General features: G+C 36.1%; 1 protein-coding gene across 13 annotated transcripts; it reads left to right on the top strand.

Moving 5' to 3' along the window:
• Positions 1 to 1,820: 1,820 nt before the first annotated feature.
• Positions 1,821 to 20,055, top strand: LOC135216691 (uncharacterized). Of its 13 annotated transcripts, none has more exons than XM_064252111.1 (9): positions 1,821 to 1,846; positions 6,714 to 9,616; positions 11,650 to 11,835; positions 12,615 to 12,639; positions 13,198 to 13,352; positions 16,946 to 17,095; positions 17,930 to 17,966; positions 18,464 to 18,642; positions 19,643 to 20,055. In XM_064252111.1, the coding sequence occupies exons 2-9, from the start codon at positions 6,812 to 6,814 to the stop codon at positions 19,646 to 19,648; spliced, it is 3,543 nt and encodes a 1,180-aa protein (XP_064108181.1). In that variant the 5' UTR covers positions 1,821 to 1,846; positions 6,714 to 6,811; the 3' UTR covers positions 19,649 to 20,055. The 13 variants fall into 13 exon arrangements, with proteins under 13 accessions (XP_064108181.1, XP_064108182.1, XP_064108186.1 ...); XM_064252112.1 differs by having other exon boundaries at positions 1,834 to 1,906; XM_064252116.1 differs by having other exon boundaries at positions 1,837 to 1,915; positions 6,714 to 9,583; positions 11,656 to 11,835.
• Positions 20,056 to 20,822: the final 767 nt, after the last annotated feature.

Below are 20,822 nucleotides of genomic sequence, written 5' to 3'. Positions count from 1 at the left end.
ATAAAGGTAATTATATTGAACAAATGTAAGTTAATATGAAAAAATTCAATTCCTGTTATCAAATGAGAAATATATATTGACAGAGGAGCATAATTTATAACATGAATATGAGAGTTTATCAAAAGCATCATAAAGTTCAGCATCAACGTCGGAGAATTTTAGCAAAATGTCAATCTATCTGAGACTAAAAACATATTTTCCTTTTTAAAAAAAAGTCGCGACTTACAACATGAAGGATGAAACATGAAAATTATTAGACCTAAACGTAATTTATGTAAGAAAAAAGGTAAAGAATTATCTGAGCATTTAGAAGTGAAATAAGAAGACACTTCATCAACAAGTATCGAACTTAAGATGAGCTGACCATTACGACATTTTAATTTGTCATCGATATCTTAAAGTACAAATTACCCTCAGATTTCTTCCTAGTGTCTGGAGAATGGCTTTGACTACTAACCATATAAGATTCTAGCGAACGATATGCAAGTTAGACACACTTACACACACACACGCACAAAAGCATATGTTTCAACACAGTCATTATTATTATGTCATTAACTGAAATCTATTCACATGGAACAAGCCCACAGGCCCATTGACAATTTCCAGCTTCTAAAGAATGTTAATTCCAACCTCCCACCGCAGACCCCATGCTGCAGCAGTAACTGGCCGTTGTACAGCGCCAGTGATTTTTCATCCCTCTTGGGGAGGCGCGAACATACGACATCTAAGTGGCATACCACGACGCTAGCGACCAGACCAGCGGACCAGCTACAACAACGAATGACGTAAAAATGTTACTTACTTCTAACATATTTCTATTCCTGGAAAGACATTCGTTTGCTTAATTTTGAATCTTCCGATTAATGTGTCGTTTGCAGACTAACCATCATAAGAAATTGAGCGTAGACAATGTATATATGCTCTTTGAGTCAAAAAATGGACGCAGATCTCGGAGAGAGGATAATGCGATAGTTATTGGTATACACATTCAAAAGATAATTCATTTAATTACTTCTTGCATCAGAGTAGGGCTACATATAATGCCAAATTCATCGAGGGTCCCTTATGAAGATCACCTTCAAAGAGTAATATATACGTATATATACATAGAACAAACATATGTGTTATGTATGTATGTGTATTATATATGCATACATACATATTGTATATATATATATATATATATATATTTATATATATATATAGAGAGAGAGAGAGAGAGAGAGAGAGAGAGAGAGAGAGAGAGAGAGAGAGAGAGAGATAGAGAAGAGAGATGAGAGAGGAGAGGGAGAGAGAGAGAGTTCTGTTCTGTCTAAAATCATTAACACAAGCAATCAAAACCACTTGCGCAAATCGTCAATATTAATGTCAGCTCACTTCCCTAAACAAAGCAGACAGACAGGCAGACAGACAGTCGAATGCAAAAGTTCAGCAAGAACTTTGGCTGTTATGAATATACCCGGTAAGTAACACGGCTCACCGAAGCCCTAGATAAGATAAAGTCGTAGATTACACGTCGTCGCCAGATAAGAACATATTGTCCGTGTCTGAACGTGGCTAAAATGACTACTTGATTCTTCATTGACGTTTAGTATCATTAGTTGGTTTCGGCCTGCTCAGGAGAAAAGTTTATTTCGATCAGTGTAAAGTTGTGGATTCTTGCTATAAAAGGCATAATCAGGGTCAGTTTCGTAGAAACATTTTACCATTTTGCTCTACGTTTAGAAAGCGCCCCTACACGCGGTCATATTCCCCGCTTATCGAATTCGTTTCGTAGGATCTGAGTCACGGCGGGTGATAACGGTTCACGCGCTTGTAGTTTCAACCAACGCCACTCTAGTTTGTATGCGTACCTGTGTTTGGGTTACTATTTGGACAGTGGAACAGTTCTTTAGCGTCGCTGGTGAATCAGGTCAAAGGAGAATAGTTACAAAAATATGGTGTTAGTGCAGAGAAATGGCGCGAAATAAGAAAAGTTATTGTGGTGCTATTAAGGATTACATATCACTGTGCAATGCCCAATATAACGGTGAAACTGAGGGTAATTGCTTGCAACTAGAAACTTTAAGTCTACAGTGTTTTATTTGCATTATTGACTGACTGGTTTAGATTAAGCGGCACGATATGTAAGTGACTGAGACCACCATACTGACGCTCCCATTTCTGTACAAGAAGTAAGCTTTGATGCAACATTCCCTCGAAATGGTCACTTTTAGTGAATAAGAAAGTTTATTCCTGTCTTAGTTAGCTTTTCAAAGAAGCTAACACGTACAAAGTGTTCTTTAATTTATTCCGCGGTTGTGATGTGTTACGTAACTGGTTTTGAGCGGTTAATTCATCGTGTAGGCTCATGGATTTCAGAGGCTGAATCTGTCTTTTTGACAAAGTTATTATATTCGGAATAACTCTTTGTAAAAGTAAGAATTTGAAACTGTCACAAGGTAGCCTCTAATCACGGGTATGATTGCAAGCTTTCAAAAGAGGAATGTGGCAATCATTGCAAATTTCGCCAAGATTGTTTTCTTGGAGTCAATGTGGATTTGCTTGGAACCTGGTTTCCAAGTGTTAAGTATAATTATCATCTTAGCTAAAAATGGGTCCATTGATTTCGTTATCTGTAATTTAGTTATTGGAAATACGAGGAGGTTTTCAAGGGATTTTATTTCATGTGAGTAAATTTTTAGAGTAAAACTATATAGAATGAGACTAGTAATCGGATCCTGCCATATTGGACACCCTTCACTGAACCATAATTCTTTTCATTTCATTCAGTGGAAAATTTTCATTCTCATTTTATTCGGTTCAAAATACTGCTCAATAATAATCTATATTTTGACCATTATTCATAATTATATTACAAATAGTTTCTTATTAATTAGTTCCGTTTATAAACCATAGTTTACGTGATAACAGTGGCATTAACGTACATTGCATGATATCAACTGCTTGACTAGAGCATACTCAATGATTCACCGATATTGAGGAATTTCTCATGCACCTTGGTAATACTATGACAGATAGTTTTGATAACGGAAATTCCTAAACGATTACAGCGACATGACATGGGCTTGTGGTTTTATTTAAATATATTTTTTTAAAGTAAATTACATATTAGCAATAATTTAGTTCATTATGCTATATCATTGATATCAATATGAACATTGCAACTATAGTAAGATTCACATCAACCGTGCATCTTATTTCTAGGCCAGTCCCTTAAGACGCTCCTGATTGACTGCTGATAAGCCAGTCACAGGGCTGGAAACTCTCAGTCTCTCTCGAGAGAGTTCACATAGGCAGGATGTATGTTCCACCTCTCCTGAGGGTTATTTTTGAAAGACGTATCCCTCAGGAGAGGTGGAACATGCATCCTGCCTATGTGAACTCATGAGAGAGACTGAGAGTTTCCAGCCCTGCGATTGGCATATCAACGGCCAATCAGGAGCGTCGTAAGGGACTGGCCTAGACATCGGATGCACGGCTGATGTGAATCTACTATAGCAAAGTGGTTTTTCTATACCCAAACTTCAAAAACATGATCGTAAAACCTGCGCCCTGTAAGGAGTACTCTGACAATCTGTAGATGAGATTAACTACAGCATCTACAGAGCCAATCACTCAGTAAGGAGTACTCTGCTGACAGTATTCCCTTGGTAACGCTGAGGATAGGTCCTCTGTAGATGGTCACTTCACCTTGAATCTTACGTATATTTTTATCTTTAATTTTTCATTCTTATGTTGCGTCTCTCTGAAAAGGCTGCCCATCTTAACCACTTTTCTATCTTGTCCCAGTTTTAGAATTCGGCTAAAACTCATCCACGCGATAATGCATAAATTTAAAACATCTAAAGTTCTTTATGACAATAATAACGTTTACTAAAGTAAGAAAATCATATATTTTCTAAATTTCTTTTAATGGAATTTTGTTGGCAAAAGTTATGCCTGTATATTCTTGTCGTAATATAAACAAAATTATATAATTGGCAAGTGGATCACTGTAATTTAGTATATCGAAATAAAAACGTTATATGAATTTTTACCAACGGTCCTTTACATTTTAGCTTCATATATCTCCTGTATACAAAATATAAACCACTGTAGTTCGGAACTCCCTTTCTGCTTTCGTTTTCCCACCAATACTATCCTTTTTTTCGAATTTGAGTTGGATAATATACCGTGTTTTCCTTTTTACTGGCCGCTGTGAAAAAAAAATATGCCAACGAACCAGTCAGGAGGTCTTCCGTGACAAGTTTTCAAGACCAATAAAACGATGATAAGTATCTTTATCTTTACAATATACCTAAGCCACATACTACAGGATTGCCTGAGCGCAGTGATAAGTAAAGTTAGTTAACCGATTTCAGGTCTGTCTCTGGTGCTTGGAAATATTGTCAAAAATTATTGATTTATATTTCTGCTTATTTACGCTTTTTTTCGCATAGAACAAAAGGTATAGAAAGTTACTCAAGCTGTTGATAGATTGGTTAATTATGACGCAATTGGTTTATTGACATATATGTTAATGAAATATACATACATTTACTATATACATACATTCATATGCATATATATATATATATATATATATATATATATATATATACATATATATATATCATATATATATATATATATATATATATATATATATATACATACATATATATATATATATATATATATATATATATATATATATATATATATATATATGGCACGCTTTTCGGAGCAAATCCTATAAATGAAAATCTGGAATGCCGTGAAATAAATATTTTGCCCCTTTTTTTTGTCCAATATTAAGTTTCTGGAATGCAGTACAGCATTTTTTTTTAAAGTAATGTAGCGTCAAAATCTGAGCATTTAGTATTTTTCTGAACATTCCCCGTCAATTTGTAGAAAGACGCCAATTGCAGATACGCTTGAAAGTGGACCATTTTGCTTAAAAGTCTCAGAGAAAGATGATGAACGTAAACAGGTCCGGAACATGAAATATTTAATAGCCCACTAAACTGAAGTAAGATGTAAGATATTTCGAATAATCAGCATTACAATTTCAACACAGCCTGCAAACTCAGCTAAATCCGCCATTCATTTCACTCAGATTCACATTTCCTCTCTCTCTCTCTCTCTCTCTCTCTCTCTCTCTCTCTCCCAATTTCAACACAGCCTGCAACTCAACTAAACCAGCCATTTATTTCACTCAGATTCAAATCTCCCCCCCCCCCCTCTCTCTCTCTCTCTCTCTCTCTCTCTCTCTGCTCCTACTGCAGCTGTTGCTGCAGCAAGACAGCAATTCTCTGCTGCATTTAGACGGTCTTTCCTCTCTCTCCACTAAGACCACATAACGCATAGCAAACAGCAGACTCTCCCATAACCCACAAACATTAGCATTCCTCGCCCTCGCAGCCTCAGTAAAAGTGTCTTCGTCTCCTTTTCCTTTAGATTTTAGTCCCCGGTTCTTAAGCCCCCGCTCCCCCTCCCCCCAACCCTAAAAAAACACACACACATAAAAATAAAACGTTTTTTTTTCAAGAGGTCTGTCCTTTGCTCCTTTCTGGATTAGCTAAACTTTTCACCTCATCTTTTCTTCCTTTCTCTCTCTCTCTCTCTCTCTCTCTCTCTCTCTCTCTCTCTCTCTCTCTCTTTCTTAGAGTCTTGGGGGTTGATGAGGACATCTGGTTTTCCGTCCGTTCGGTTACACATTCAAGAGATTGGATGTAACAGCCAAATGTCTCACCCCCACGTTTTTCCATTTTCTCTCTCTCTCTCTCTCTCTCTCTCTCTCTCTCTCTCTCTCTCTCTCTCTAGTCTTCGGGTGGATGAGGACATCTACTTTCCTGTCTATTCGTCTCCATGTGCAAGAGATGCTGTGGAACATAGACTGTTAGAATAATTTACATCCGATATCTATGTTTGCTTCTTAGACAATTTCAAAGTAAAAGGAATTCGAATGATTAAATTAATCGGATTAAGAGGTATGGCATGATCCTTTTCGAATTACTAATTAATAATTGATCGTCTTCACACGACAGACAAGTGTAATATTATCAAAACAGTCCAACATGAGCGTATGAAGTTATCAAATCAATACTCTTGTCAGATTAGGCCCATGGAACCAATAATTGTAAATACTTAATTTTGATTGATAGCGTCATAATTTTAGTCAAATGCCATATTGTTCTTATATCATTCAAAACTAAACAATGCATCAAATAGCATAATGTCTAAACTTCATCTTAATCAAGTAGGTATGGGAGAGATACGACGAGAGTCACTAAAAAGATTTATTCAAACCTCAGCTGCCTTACTTTTAGCTACACTTTCACGATTTTTTTATTTCAAAATATTAATGCAAATCACATTAGGAATTGCCATATTTAGGCATATCCCTTTTGTTTTCTTTTACAGAATTAATGTAAATTGAATGAAAATATGGAATGAAAACACAAATGCCACTCGTGCGATCAAAACTGCTTCTTGTTCTGCAGAAATGACTTTGAAAGACACTTTGTAAAAGCAATAAACATGTTTGGTCAAAACTGACGTGCAAAGGAACTAAAATGTGTTGACACATGAGTGATTTTAAGTAATATAGAAAGCGAACTAAGTGCTGTTTTTATGTAACGTTTATTTGTAGTTGTTGACGCAATTTGGTGGAAAATGAAATGTATTCTTATAAGCTAACCAAACAATCTCTTTGCATCTAATAGAGTTCATAGATTGTGCAAATTGACGCTACGTCTCCAGGATGACAATCGAAGACCTTGCGTTAGTGTGTTAGTGACCGCGTAGAAACAATCTCTTCCCGATGGGCGACGCAAACAAAAAATACATGTCTTTCTGGAAAAGGCACATGCACAGGAGCGTGTCCAGTCCTTCCTTAGCACGGAAGTCAGGGAAACTCTCAAAAGACGAAATATCTATGCCCTTTCCAGGGGACCCAAGTTGCTTTAGGCCTCTTAATAGCTTTTATGGCAGCACAGAATCGAACTCGAACCACTGCAGATCTGCGGAGATACTTTCAGATTCTCAAGGCAATGCGAAGGACTCTATACTGGAGAAAGGGAAAGTCTCAAGGGATGCTGGTGGGAAGAGCCGTTCTAAGTCTATCAACACTCTCTTGAGATCTCAAGAGATATATACCTCTGAGCAGCATCACGCCTTACAGGCGAGAGGTCTCCAAAGCTTAGGGTCAGCCCCCGAGACACCAAAACAAAAGCAAGACAATGTTACAAACAGTTATGCTCCTTCTGTCTCAGGAGAGAGAGCTGAGTCGACAGATCGCATCGACAGTTCTAATAAAAGTGTAATGGATTCAAAATCATGTAATGGTTCCATTAGGCCACTTAAAGAGAATGGTCCTGATGCAACTGTGGAACCGACCCGAAAATTGCCATTAGGTTCAAAGAACAGAGAGGAAAACAAAAAATCAAAATTGATGGCTTTAGGAAGGAGATCCCAAAGGCAGAAGAACATCAACTTCGATACCAGAAACACCATGAAAAGTGATAATGATCAGAAGACGCAGCAAGAGAAAAAGAAGGACAGCAAACCTTCAATATTTGGCATCAGCTTTAGGAGAAAGAAGAAAGAAAGCAATACCAAAAGTCATGTCACGATATACGAAGTGCCTGAAAAAGAGTCCCCAGACAAGAAAAGTTCTCAATCTGCTTCACCTGGTGAAAACTTACTACCGGGAGGTAAACAAGATGAATTATACGGCTATGGTTCTCCGATATATGAGATCATGACGCCAACAGAGATCTATGAGAGAAGAGCATCAATTAAAAATATAAATGGTGCGTCGACTCCCAAAATTTCCAGCAGTCAGCGAAGAACAGGAAACAACGAAGATAGGCATTTTGACTTCGATCTCAGTAAAATCAACTTGAAAATCAGTCCGGAAGCACAAAACAGTAAGCAGTCACTTAAAAAAGGTGACGCAAATTCGTGTATTATTGACACTCCTGATGGAAACAAAATACTCGAGAGAAGCCCTACTGTCAGTGACAGCACAGAGGATAACAAAAGTACCAGTATCACGTTCAAGTCAGAAAGTCCAGAGGGTGTCAAAGAGGTGGTCAACATTTTACCCGAGACGTCGTCAACTCATAGCCAACACACTTGGGACTCCCCCGGAGGACTTCTCCCTCCACCAGAGCTCAAGACACAACCTACTCCTCCGAGAAAGCATCAGCATATAACTAGAACCAGAAGTGAACCCACAAAAGGAAGAGGAGACTTGTCCATTCACAGGACCTTGACACACACACAGAGCGAGGCTATGTACCCGCTACTGGATGACCATCTGAAAAAGCACAACATCAGAGTGGCAGCTGAACTGGGTATAGACATACCCTCGCTCAGTAAATCAGACGTACCTGCAATCGAAAGAGCGAGGAATAGCAGAAAGGAGAGCGACCCAGAGTTTTCAACTCCAACGAACACAACGAAGAGGAGGCCAGCTAGCCTTACATTACCAGAGTATGGTGACACTTCAGAGCAGACATCCCAATATTCAAGCCCTCTCCAAAATAGGTTTGATCCAATCCCCAGAAGCATTTCACAAACCTTTAACTTGGATACGGCGTATTCTACGAGTAAACAGGCACCACTGGCGGCTGGAGAATCATTCTCAAATAATGGTCCAGTGCCAGGTGGTCAGACCCATTACATATCAACGAAAAAACAGGTTGTTGTAAAGAAAATAGGACGCACAGGCGATCCAAGACATGCAAATAGACCTGCATTGCAGACCACGGGACAAATGGTGGACTCCACAGACGGACCTGCACCAAGGCATAAAGGAAATGTACAAGAAACAGGGACACATACGAACAGTGATATACCAGCTGCCCCTCCTCCCCCTCCCATCATTGTTGGTGCTATCAGAAAGAAACAGCAAGAGTTTACCAGAGGAAGTGACCTTGAAGGCATCAATAAAGTAAATTTGTATCCCAAAGAAGGAAATCCCCAAAATTCTGAAGAGGTACGCGACGCACTTCCTCAGTATGACCCTCCTTTTCCTCCAAAAGAAGCAAAGCTTCCTCCTCCAAATGAAACAACACTTTCTCATTCGAAAGAAACACTTCCTCTTTCAAATAGAACAACAATTCCTCTTCCAAAGGAAACAGCAATTCCCCGTCCAAGAGAACCAACTCTTCACTCGCATTACAACGACGTATTCGAGGCCCCAACTCACCGGATGGAATCCGTCATTCCCCAAAGACCACTTTACGCTGTCGGTGAAGATTTGTACGATATACCACGCTATCGTAGCCATCAACAACCGTACACCCAAAGAACACTTCATCCCTCACGTGCAAACGCATACAACGTTTACGATAACCCAGGCAGATTCGTCCCTCCACAGCCAAATATACCAAGGACTCAAGCCCCCTCAAGCGACCGCGACGTGGCCAAAGCAGCGGTGATTAATTGGGTGACTGATCGCGTTGCTCAACTGCCTGCAAATGCCAGGGCTATGTACGTCAATCACCAGTGGTCCTGCAAGGTTCAGCCTAAACTGATGTATCGTCAACCTCCGATATACGAAGAAAATAGCGAAGACGTCTATCAGGTATATCAGCCAAGGGAGTTGATAACAGCTAAGGTAACAGTAAGATTTGTTCATTCTTTTTTATTTTTCGACAATATTTGACTATCATTACCTCACTATCAGATTTATTCTTATTATAACAACAGTTATGGTATTAGAAAGATTTCTCTTCGTTTTAATTTTGGCAGTAATTGACAGTCATATTTTACTATGATATTTGCATTCAATATTAGTATTTTTCCAGTTAAACATATAATCCCTGTGGTAAAAAGCCAATTATTATCTTTTTAACAAAATTCATAAAATTTGAGAAATGCTCAGTCCTAGGTAATATAAAAAATGTTCTGCAATATCTCTTTGTACTTAAATTAACTAGATTTTTCGTACTGATTTGCATTATGATGGTAATAAATATGAGTAAAAACCAAAGTTTTTAAAGTAAAGAACCTTTATTTGATATTAATTACGGCCCAATAATAAATGTAATTTATCTGATTTCCAAAGCGTATGAAAATACAGGTTCTGTTCTGCATATATCTAAATATCCTGTTCTGATAAAAAAAAAAAGTAAAATTCGAACGAGAAAAACAAAACCGCTGGGAAAATAAAGAATGAATGTTTCTGACAACGTTTGCAATAGATATTCAATTACCAGAAATATAGTATTTCATCAAATGAGGTTAATCCGCTGTCATTATTTTATAGGGTTACAAAGCCCTGTTCTCGAAAACAAAACTTTTAACAATTATTAATTATGATACCGCTATCATGGTACGTTGTATCATGATACTGATATCATGATAACGGTAACGAAGACCGTAGAATGACTAGGTATCTTTATTGGTATGATACCATCATTACAAATTGTGAAGACAAAGCAGATATTTGTTTTATCTGTTGCCACACAATAGGGCAGTACACGTCATTAAAATAACATTCCACGTCTGCTTTCTCTTTATTTTTTCCTTTATATAAACGTATATAATATGCCACACTTACACACACACACACACACACACATATACATACATATATATATATATATATATATACACGCGCGCACACGCGCGCACACACACACACACACACACACACACACACATATATATATATATATATATATATATATATATATATACACGCACACACACACAAACACACACACACACACATATATATATATATATATATATATATATATATATATATATATATATATATACGTTGCACGGTGCTTCTACAAAATGTTAATCAGAGAGTATCTGTTTATCAATTTCCTACCCACTTATTTCCTCAGAAAGAAAGGCGATCACGTTCATACTTCTAGCTGTAGTCCCATTGCTAAATACTTACTACCCCTAAAGTATTTAAACATTGCTCAACTATCCCTCTCTGAAAGGACAACTTGAATCCAACCAATATCCTTTGAATCATGAAATCTTTTATTTTAGTAGGGCAAAATCTACTAAGAGAATTCTTTACTCTAATAATTTATCCATCCTTTCTTCAGGACCTGGAACAATTACTTTTCATTTTGTGCTGATTTCGACAGGTGTAAGGCTCATTCATCCCAACGCTTTTTTAGTTTTAGAATCTAACCTTTTTTTATCTATTGTTGATTTTGAGTGATTGTGCAAATTTCTTCCCATCACCAAAAGCAGTCATGTTTCTCAGTAGACTTATCTCACCTAATTTATCCATATAATTGTCCAGTGTAATTCTTCTTCTATCCATTGTCCAATGAATGTGTAAGCTTTGCATTAACACTGTATTTACACTTCTCTTCCGTGTTCCTGTTCCATGCAACGTCTGGATTATGTCATTGGCAACCGACGTCACCCGATGCACGTACATCAACAACCAAAAATTACACTGTGAGTATGATGTATTTCCTTTGTACCTGTTCATGAACTTTTATATGCATTTCCCATCAATTTACACCAACGAATTCTAAATAACCATTCAATACTAATACATCAATCATCAATGCTATAAAATACAAATACAATACTCTAATACGTGCTGAAATCAATTTACCACTAAATCAACGCTCTCCTACATGATTCCCATTTCTTTGGAGACTCCAGGCGAAGCATTACAACGACCCTTATCAATTCGTGGGCATTTATCGATCGGCTTCTCTTGAGAGGATAGAACGTCCACCACCACCTGTCAAATCTGTCGTCTATGGGAACGCCCACTCCCAGATTCCTCATTATACCGTTCCTAGAAGACTTCCTTATCAGCAACGAAGCTTCCACTACCCGCCATCGGTAAGTTGCTTTAATTGTGAAATATTTATTTGGATTTACAAGTGTCATATATATATATATATATATATATATATATATATATATATATATATATAATATATATCTATAATATATATATGATATATATGTATGTATAATATAGTATATCATACTACCATATATGGTATATATGTATTGTTGTAATATATATATATATATATATATATATATATATATATATATATATGAGTGTATAATATAATACATATATACATCTATACTATATATATATGTATGTGATATATATACTATCGAATATAGTAGAATCTACTGGTCCTTTTTTTTACTAGATAAATATGAATTTGTAATAGCCACAATGCTATGGTATCGCAGGTTCGTTTCCCGCTACCGAACATCATGATTTCTTCAAATTTCTTGAAGTTGGAGCTCAAGGCTTCGTAGTGACAAGCATTTCCAAAAAAGAGCAAACAATGTGAGAAGTTAGGAGGACATTGCGGCTATTTTAATTTCATATGTATATAAATGTCCAGCACTCATTTGCTATTTTTGCCAATTAAACCAATAACCTCCCATAGTGAATTATGAAATTAAGTTAATAAATCACCAGGCTACACGAAAAACTGTGTAGTGATTGAAATAATTATTTCACAAAATTCCTCCTCTATTTTTGACCAGCCTTCGTTCATTTATTGAACTTATGTCCTTAATATATTATTATCCTTCTTTTACTTTACAAATACCTACTTCAACCGTGATACCTGGAACTCTGGAACTCGAACCAACAGGAACCAAATCTTATCTATGGTAAGATCATTTTTTTTATTCTTGATTCACGTGATAAAATGAGTGATTTCTCAGTCCGTCTCTCAATTTGTGTTGCATATTGGCCTTCGAATTATTTTTCATATTAAATTTACGTGATCAAATTAATAATTTTTTATCACTTCTCTAAATCTGTAATGCATATTAGACTTCAATTTTTATTTTCAAGTCACGTAATAAAACTAATTTCTCCCCGTTATTGAATTTGTATTGTATATCAACCTTGATTTTTTTCAATATTAAATTCACGTGATCAAATTAATAAGTTTTCATCCCGTATCTAAATTGTGTATTGCAATTTAGACTGCTATTACTTTTTCATTTTTAATTCACGTAATAAAATGAATAATTCGTATTGCACATTAGCCTTCAAAGTAAACAAGATAACAACCTTTATGCAAATCTGAAAATCCTTTTTCCGAATAAATATCATTATACCATCAAATTCAGTTTATTGATTGTCTGGCTGATAAAACATGTTTTTATAACTAAATTAAATTATACAATCAACAAAATTATCATCTGTGGATGATATTGCAGATCAGTACGCGGCATTCCATCGCTCACCATCGCTCGACCGACAAGGACGTCGACCTCATGCCCAGTCGTCTTTCAACCTATACGCTCGACCCAGTGACTTGCAGTACGCGAGGTTTCTAAGTCCACAGAAGTATAGCAGCAGCCAACCTCCCAGTGTGAGTGGTACTTTGTGTGTGCCTTATCTCGGTTCAATCCTCTCGTTAGTGAGCGAGGTTGCTACCATCATTAAAGCCATTAACTCATATATATGTGTGTGTGTGTGTGTGTACACACGAATGAAGACTCATTAAGCTACATATGTTCTTTAATACCGAATTCGCTCTACCTCGGAATTGATATATTTTCATATGTTAACCGAAGGGGAATTTTTTAGATGATAATAATGTCGTCCTCTCGTGGATTCGAACCAGCGGACAGAGGAGAAACCAGGACTTCAGTGACGTTACCGTGGCCGAGTCGGTAATGTCACTGAAGCCCTGATTTCTCCTCTGTCCGCTGGTTCGAGTCTACGAGAGGACGAACTTTATCAACTAAAAAAATTCCCTTTCGGTTAATATATATGAAAACAAATTGATTCCGAGGTAGAGCGAATTGGATATTAAAGGACATTGGTAGCTTAATGCGTGTATGTAAATCACGGAGATGCGATAAAAATTCACGAATAAATACATGTATGTATGTATGTATGTATGTATGTGTATATATATATATACATTTAAATATGTATACACACTTATAAATACATATTATTTTATATATGTTACATATATATATATATATATATATATATATATATATATATATATATTATATATATATATATATACACTATATATTTTATTTATAAGTATAAATGTATATATATATATATATATATATATATATATATATATATATATATTACATATGTATATCCTCAATTATGTCTGCTATTATTAGTTGTGTGTGTTTGTGTGTGTGTATACTGAAAGAGAGAGAGAGAGAGAGAGAGAGAGAGAGAGAGAGATCACAAGATTATCGCTTAAAAAGCGTTTCGTTTCCACATTAGCGAGGACAGGGAGCCATTAAAAAATGCTCCTCTTTCTCGGTGCTGAAAACCAGCCGCACGAGCGTTTGTAGTATACTATTCCGTTCCTTCAGTGCCTCACAGCACGCCAGGAAACGAAATCCCCTGTAAACTTTTACGTAAGATTCTCTTGGGCAAAAATACTTTCTGAAAGCTTCGCAGTGATACGATTACCGAGGTTAAAGTTAGGAGGCATTTTAATGATTGTTATCTTTAACGAATATTTAATGGTGGTCTATTATCTTTTAGTATCAGCTCGTACAGTTATAAGATTAATCATTAAATGTAATAAACACTCTATTATTATTATTATTATTATTATTATTATTATTATTATTATTATTATTATTATTATTATTATTATTATTATTATTAAAAACGAATTATAAAAACATCGAGAAAATTCTTTATAAGATAAATTCAGTTAACTCTGCCATTCTTTTTAATGAGATATTATTATTATCATCATCCTCATTATTATTATTATTATTATTATTATTATTATTATTATTATTATTATTATTATTATTATTATTATTATTATTATTATTCAGAAAATGAACTTTATACATAAGTAATAAGCCCACCATAGGGGCCAAGGACTTGAAATTCAAGCTTCCAAAGAATATGTTGTTCATTAGGAAGGAGTAAGATGAAGTAAAGGGAAACAGAGAAAGAGGAGATCTCCCTTATTAAAAAAAAGAGAAATAAATTCATTAATGAATAGATAAAAATGTATTAAAATCGTCAAAGCCATTTAGAGCGATCCCACGTGGACAGTTCCTTTAGGGTTCCTGTGATTTCTTGTCCACAAAAAAAAAAGATGCATAAATTGATTTGCTAACTCAGGTAATCATCTACCTATTTTAGTGGCATTAATACAGGGTGGGCCAAAAGTAGCCTCACAGTTAAAACAATAAAAAATAATTTTATTAACGCATAAAATTTTTCAGACATGAATAAGTGGCATATTTAAGAATGAGTGACATGAAAAGGATAAAAATAAGTAGCATGTATTAATGGCACAGTATTAATTTTCTATTGAAGAGTACTATGAATGAGAAACAGTTCATGAAGTAACTGTGAGGCTACTTTTGGCCACCCTGTATATCCTTTTAACAGAACAGTACATCTAAGAGCATCATAACTACCACTTACATAAATACGATCAGCTATTTGAATGCTACTCTGTATGGGACGATCGGTTTTCGTATTATTCGCGAAGATGCAATCCATTACTACCATAATCCTATTCTCCTTGATTGTAATACATTCTTATCTATTTATTCATTTACTCATTTATTCATTAATTGCTTTTTTTTAACAAGCAAGATCTCTTTCAGTATTTCCCTCAGTCTTCTCTTCTTCCTAATGAACACCATATTCTTTGAAAGTCAGTGGCCCCTGTTGGGGGCTTGTTCCAAATGAATAGTGTTTATCTTCTGAATAATAATAATAATAATAATAATAATAATAATAATAATAATAATAATAATAATAATAATAATAATAATAATAATAATAATGATGATAATGAAAGATATTGCTGCATCAGCTGCATTTAACGTGTGAATAGTCTTCTCCATTTACAAGTTAAATGCAGCTGATTCAGCAATATCTTTCAATAATACCTGTTTGAAAGAGGGTCTCCCTCCAAAATAATAATAATAATAATAATAATAATAATAATAATAATAATAATAATAATAATAATAATAATAATAATAATAATAATAATAATATCTATAGATATGGCCCAAATACGGTTGCCTAATTCCAAAGTTGATAATCAAGTTTCCATTGTTATTCACACGGACACTTCTTGTCTAGAATATGTTATATGTTAGCATATGTTAGTCACGGTGATACGTTTTGATTTAACATATACTGATGTTGGTTAGAGGAGAGAGGAGGTATGGCACAGGCTTTTCCATCATTTCTTCCCACCTTAAGCAACGCTGCCAACATTTGGTGGCAAGGTGGTGAACATACGCCACTTCAGTTTTGACATCCATACTATTTGCTTTTACAAAAATTAAAAAAAAATAAAAACTCCAGGTAACCTCATCTTTTTAGGGCGAACCTACAGAGCCATAATGGGTGGATAGACAAGAAAATTTCTTTATTTCTCTTTTATATTGCTTTGTTTGCCCGTATTATATGCATGAATTATAAACTTGTGTTCTTCTCTATGCATATGGCCGTTTCGCCACTCTACGATGTCGCGTTCTGAAAAATCACCTGCCGCTTCTACGACTCACTGGATTCTGCTGTCAACAAACTACTGTTGGACCCACCTGGTTTTGTGGTATGCTTTTTTCCTTTGGTTACGGTAATAAATTCCATTATTTCAATAATAGTCTATTCTAAACGAAGTATTATAATGCCTCTCAACACGTATATTGTATGCCGTTGATTCAGTAAAGCTACAACTTCTAGATTATACGAATTCAAATCTGGTCAAGAGCAGCCAGATAGACTGTGATTTCTACATACTTGACCCCATCTTATCCAAGGGCTGCTTTCATACTTTCATTATCCATCTGTTTTCAAGCATATTGATCATTTTAAGTATATTCATTATTTTAAGTATATTCATCATTGTAAGTATACTAAATTCTCTATCTTCTCAATCTGGTATAAGGTAGGTTTTAAAAGATATATAATCTTCTTTCAGAACAGCCAGCGGGATTTTATCGTACGGCGTCGCTCGATCGTCTTGGGCGCCGAAATTTGGCTGTAGCTGGCCCCGGGGATCCTTATCTCCCCCCTCCTCGCAGCAGTCATCAGCATCATCGCCATCCAGGGTATTATCATCAGCAGCCACCCATGGTAATTATTATTTAATTGTTTTCTTAATGAATATATATCTATAAATGTGTGTGTGTACGTTTGAGTAACATCATCAGCCTGTTTAAAAAAGAAAACGCTACGAAAACAAAACATTTTCTTAAAAGGGGGAATTTACTATAGTAGATTCACATAAACAGTGCATCTGATGTCTAGGCCAGTCCCTTAAGACGCTCCTGATTGGCTGGTTGATAAGCCAATCACAGGGCCGGAAACTTGCAGTCTCTCGAGAGAGTTCACATTGGCAGGATGTATGCTCCATCCCTCCTGAGGGATACTTTTGAAAGACGTATCCCTCAGGAGAGGTGGAGCAGACATCCTGCCAATGTGAACTCTCGAGAGAGAGACTGAGAGTTTCCAGCCCTGTGATTGGCTTATAAACAGCCAGTCAGGAGCGTCGTAAGGGACTGGCCTAGACATCAGATGAACGGTTGATGTGAATCTACTATATCAGCTGTGAATTTGCGCAAGATGTAAGGCATCTTGCCTTCAAAACAAAATCTAATGGAGTCTTTTCATTATGTTATTTCACATATTATTCGTTTGGGTACTTGGTACTCTGGTATTGATAATCTGTATCTTCCTTGAAATATTTCTGGTAAGGGAAGTTTTATTTTTATGCAAAATATCTGTTGTCATCTTTCTTACTATCAGAGTATCTAAATCTCCATAAGGATATATGAAACTTAATCAAGATAGCTATATATATTTATAATAGCCTCATACTCGTTATGTTTATATTCGGTATAATTGTATTATTTCTTTTCGTATCTCCGTACGTCAACATCTTCACAACCACACCACTACAACCGTCAGGTCTTACAACAAAAAGCCGAACACCAGTTGCGTTATGGTAAGCTCTATCTCCTTCGACATTGTCTATGCAATAACATCATCTGGCTCACTGATTTGCGCCTTGTATCGCCTTCTGTAACTTCTAACTCAATTTCGTAACGTAACAGCTGCCTTCAATTCGAATAACAATGATGCATATACGTTCATATATATATATATATATATATATATATATATATATATATATATATATATATATATAACTGAATCACAAAACTTTGGAACGTGATAGATATATAAATAAAGGCAAAAGCCACGAAGGAAAGTGAAAGAGTGGAATACAAGTGCTAGGCCTTTCGATTCTCGTCCTTTACTAAGCTCAGACGAGAGTCGGAAGGCCTTGCAGCGGAACTCCATTGTTTCACTTCCCTTTCGTGGATTTTGCCCTTATTTATGTGTATATGTATTGCTTTTCCTTCGTGCGTTAGTGAAGACGATGGTTATACCACACATCCTTCATTGTCCCTACACTGAGTACGATATTCAATCCCTCAGATCAGCACATGAATGGCCACCAATCACCATATGCTGACCGAAGACAGAGGGACCCAGCGGGAGGCAGATTTCGATCCTATTCATCCGCTGCTCAAGTGATGAGGCCGCAGCCCTCCCCACAGCCACCACAGCAAAACCAGTCGCATGATTATCAGAGGAATTACCAGCTGCCTACTCCGGCAAGTGACATCTCTCACTAAATCTACTTTTTATTACGTTTCAAACGCTCCGTCTAGACAGTTCAAGGCCGTCCAACACCCACTGCCCGTGGGCCAAATGTGGCCCGTTTGATTTTTGAAAGTGTCCCGCTGAAGGAAAATAAGTATATCATAACAATTGGATTTGTCACTCACCCTGAATAAAAGAGACGTTCCTCGCAATAAATACATCATATTTCCAAACGATTCTGATTAATATCTGATATATATATTATATATATATATATATATATATATATATATAGGTGATATAGGGGTAAAAGGGACCCGCAAAAAGTATATATATATATATATATATATATATATATATATATATATATTATATATATATATATATATACAGGTGGCCCGCATAACCTTTTTGCTTTTTGAAGAGTAAGCCTCGGACTAAACAACTTGGACGGCCCTGGGTCACTCCAGAATTCAGCGGTTCCCAAACATTTTTTTGGCCATGCCCCGCCTGATCACCTGTACAATCCAGATGCCCCCTTCGGGATATATATAATCCTTATATATTCACGTGGAGGAAGCCTAAAAGTCTATTACCTTGGTTTAAAGGTTCTCGAATTGCCCCCCTTAAAATCAAAGTAATCCCCCCCCACCCCTCCCCCCCCCCCCCGGTGGGGCGTACGTCCCACACTTTAAGAACCACTGCTCTAGAAGCACTCGGAAAGACGTATCAATTGTCTAGAAAACGTTTTGTTCAATATTCATCATATCACATATTGGATCCGTATAAACATAAACAAAAGACTGTCAATTTTATAAAGATAATGACCCCCCCAAAAAAATAAACACCCCCGAAAACCCTTGGGGGTCACTACCTAGCATAGATCCCACATATCTTCACCCAATGGTAATTTATGTTCACACGTCGTTCAGTATTACGTAATTCATTAAAATAATGAGGACTGCCTGTGATGTCACTTTTGTTAATATTCGTTTATGTCTTTCGTTTCAGATTTAGGAACGGGGAAGACGTTGGAATCATATGGAGACGGATGTGTGGTTAGATAGTAACAGCTACATGCATGGAACTACTTCAATGTAGATATATGATAACCATACAGTTGAGAAAGTGTGTATGAACAGAATGTTACTTAGCAAAACATTGATAACCACATAAATCTAGATTTTAAAAAGTATGGAATAACTATCATTGCCAGAAAATGAGAGAAATGTAAATGAATGCTCTCAAATTCACAGTAACCCTCTTTCCCGATGGTTTTCCTTTATGACAAAGCATTCGACATTTAATGTTTCTCACAGAATGCGTATTTATAGTCTAATCTCGTCTTCAGTCATTTATGTGGCAAAAAGTTGGAAGTTTTGCTTAAACTGTAAATTGCGTGACAGAATAAATATTGGCTTTTAGGAAGATTCTTTTTCTGAACGCGTTATCCTGAAATCGGCAAGGCTGAGAGGTCCTGCTGTTTTCTAAACTCGCACATACATACATACATACATACATACATACATACATACATACATACATACATGTATATATATATGTATGTATATATACATATATATATGTATATATACACATATATATATGTATCTATATATATATGTATATACATATCTATGTGTGTATACATACATGCATACATACACATATATATACACATAAAATTGTATTTTTATAGTTGAAATATATATTCATATATACCTATGTGTACGTATATACACACATACAAAAGGGGTGGCTCGAGACCAAACCAAGCCAACAGTCACCGTCCGTCAATCCTCCAACAGCCAAAACAAGGATGAACCTCAGCTGCACAAAACTTCCAAAGTAACAACGGCTTCAGACACAACACACACACACCTACACTAAATATTCATCACTGCGAATTCCCCAAGGTCACCTCATTAAACTAACTATTCAGCTATTCAGCATCAAGTCGCGAATCTTGTTTCCTGGACACTTCACAAGTTTTATGTCCTAATGGCTGTATGAATTAGCTATCATTTCCTGATCTGCGCTCTCTCTCTCTCTCTCTCTCTCTCTCTCTCTCTCTCTCTCTCTCTCTCTCTCTTTTACTTCCTCCCAAGACTTCCTAATTATTCACTCTTTTCCGCGTATACCTGTTGTCATCCTTGTCCCTCGGGTGAGTAAACTCATTAGGGGAGAAGAG

Source organism: Macrobrachium nipponense, chromosome 6 (assembly GCF_015104395.2).
Source record: "Macrobrachium nipponense isolate FS-2020 chromosome 6, ASM1510439v2, whole genome shotgun sequence".
Lineage (NCBI taxonomy): Eukaryota > Metazoa > Arthropoda > Malacostraca > Decapoda > Palaemonidae > Macrobrachium > Macrobrachium nipponense.
The sequence above is the reverse complement of the archived record's forward strand: the minus strand, read 5'-3'. Positions and strand labels throughout refer to the sequence as shown.

Excerpts from the sequence above, each read along its gene's own strand:
- LOC135216691 (XM_064252111.1), top strand. The coding sequence starts at position 6,812 with ATGGGCGACGCAAACAAAAAATACATGTCTTTCTGGAAAAGGCACATG. Across the intron at positions 9,617-11,649 it reads GGGAGTTGATAACAGCTAAG|GCGAAGCATTACAACGACCC; the intron begins GTAACAGTAAGA and ends TGGAGACTCCAG. Across the intron at positions 11,836-12,614 it reads GCTTCCACTACCCGCCATCG|CAACAGGAACCAAATCTTAT; the intron begins GTAAGTTGCTTT and ends TGGAACTCGAAC.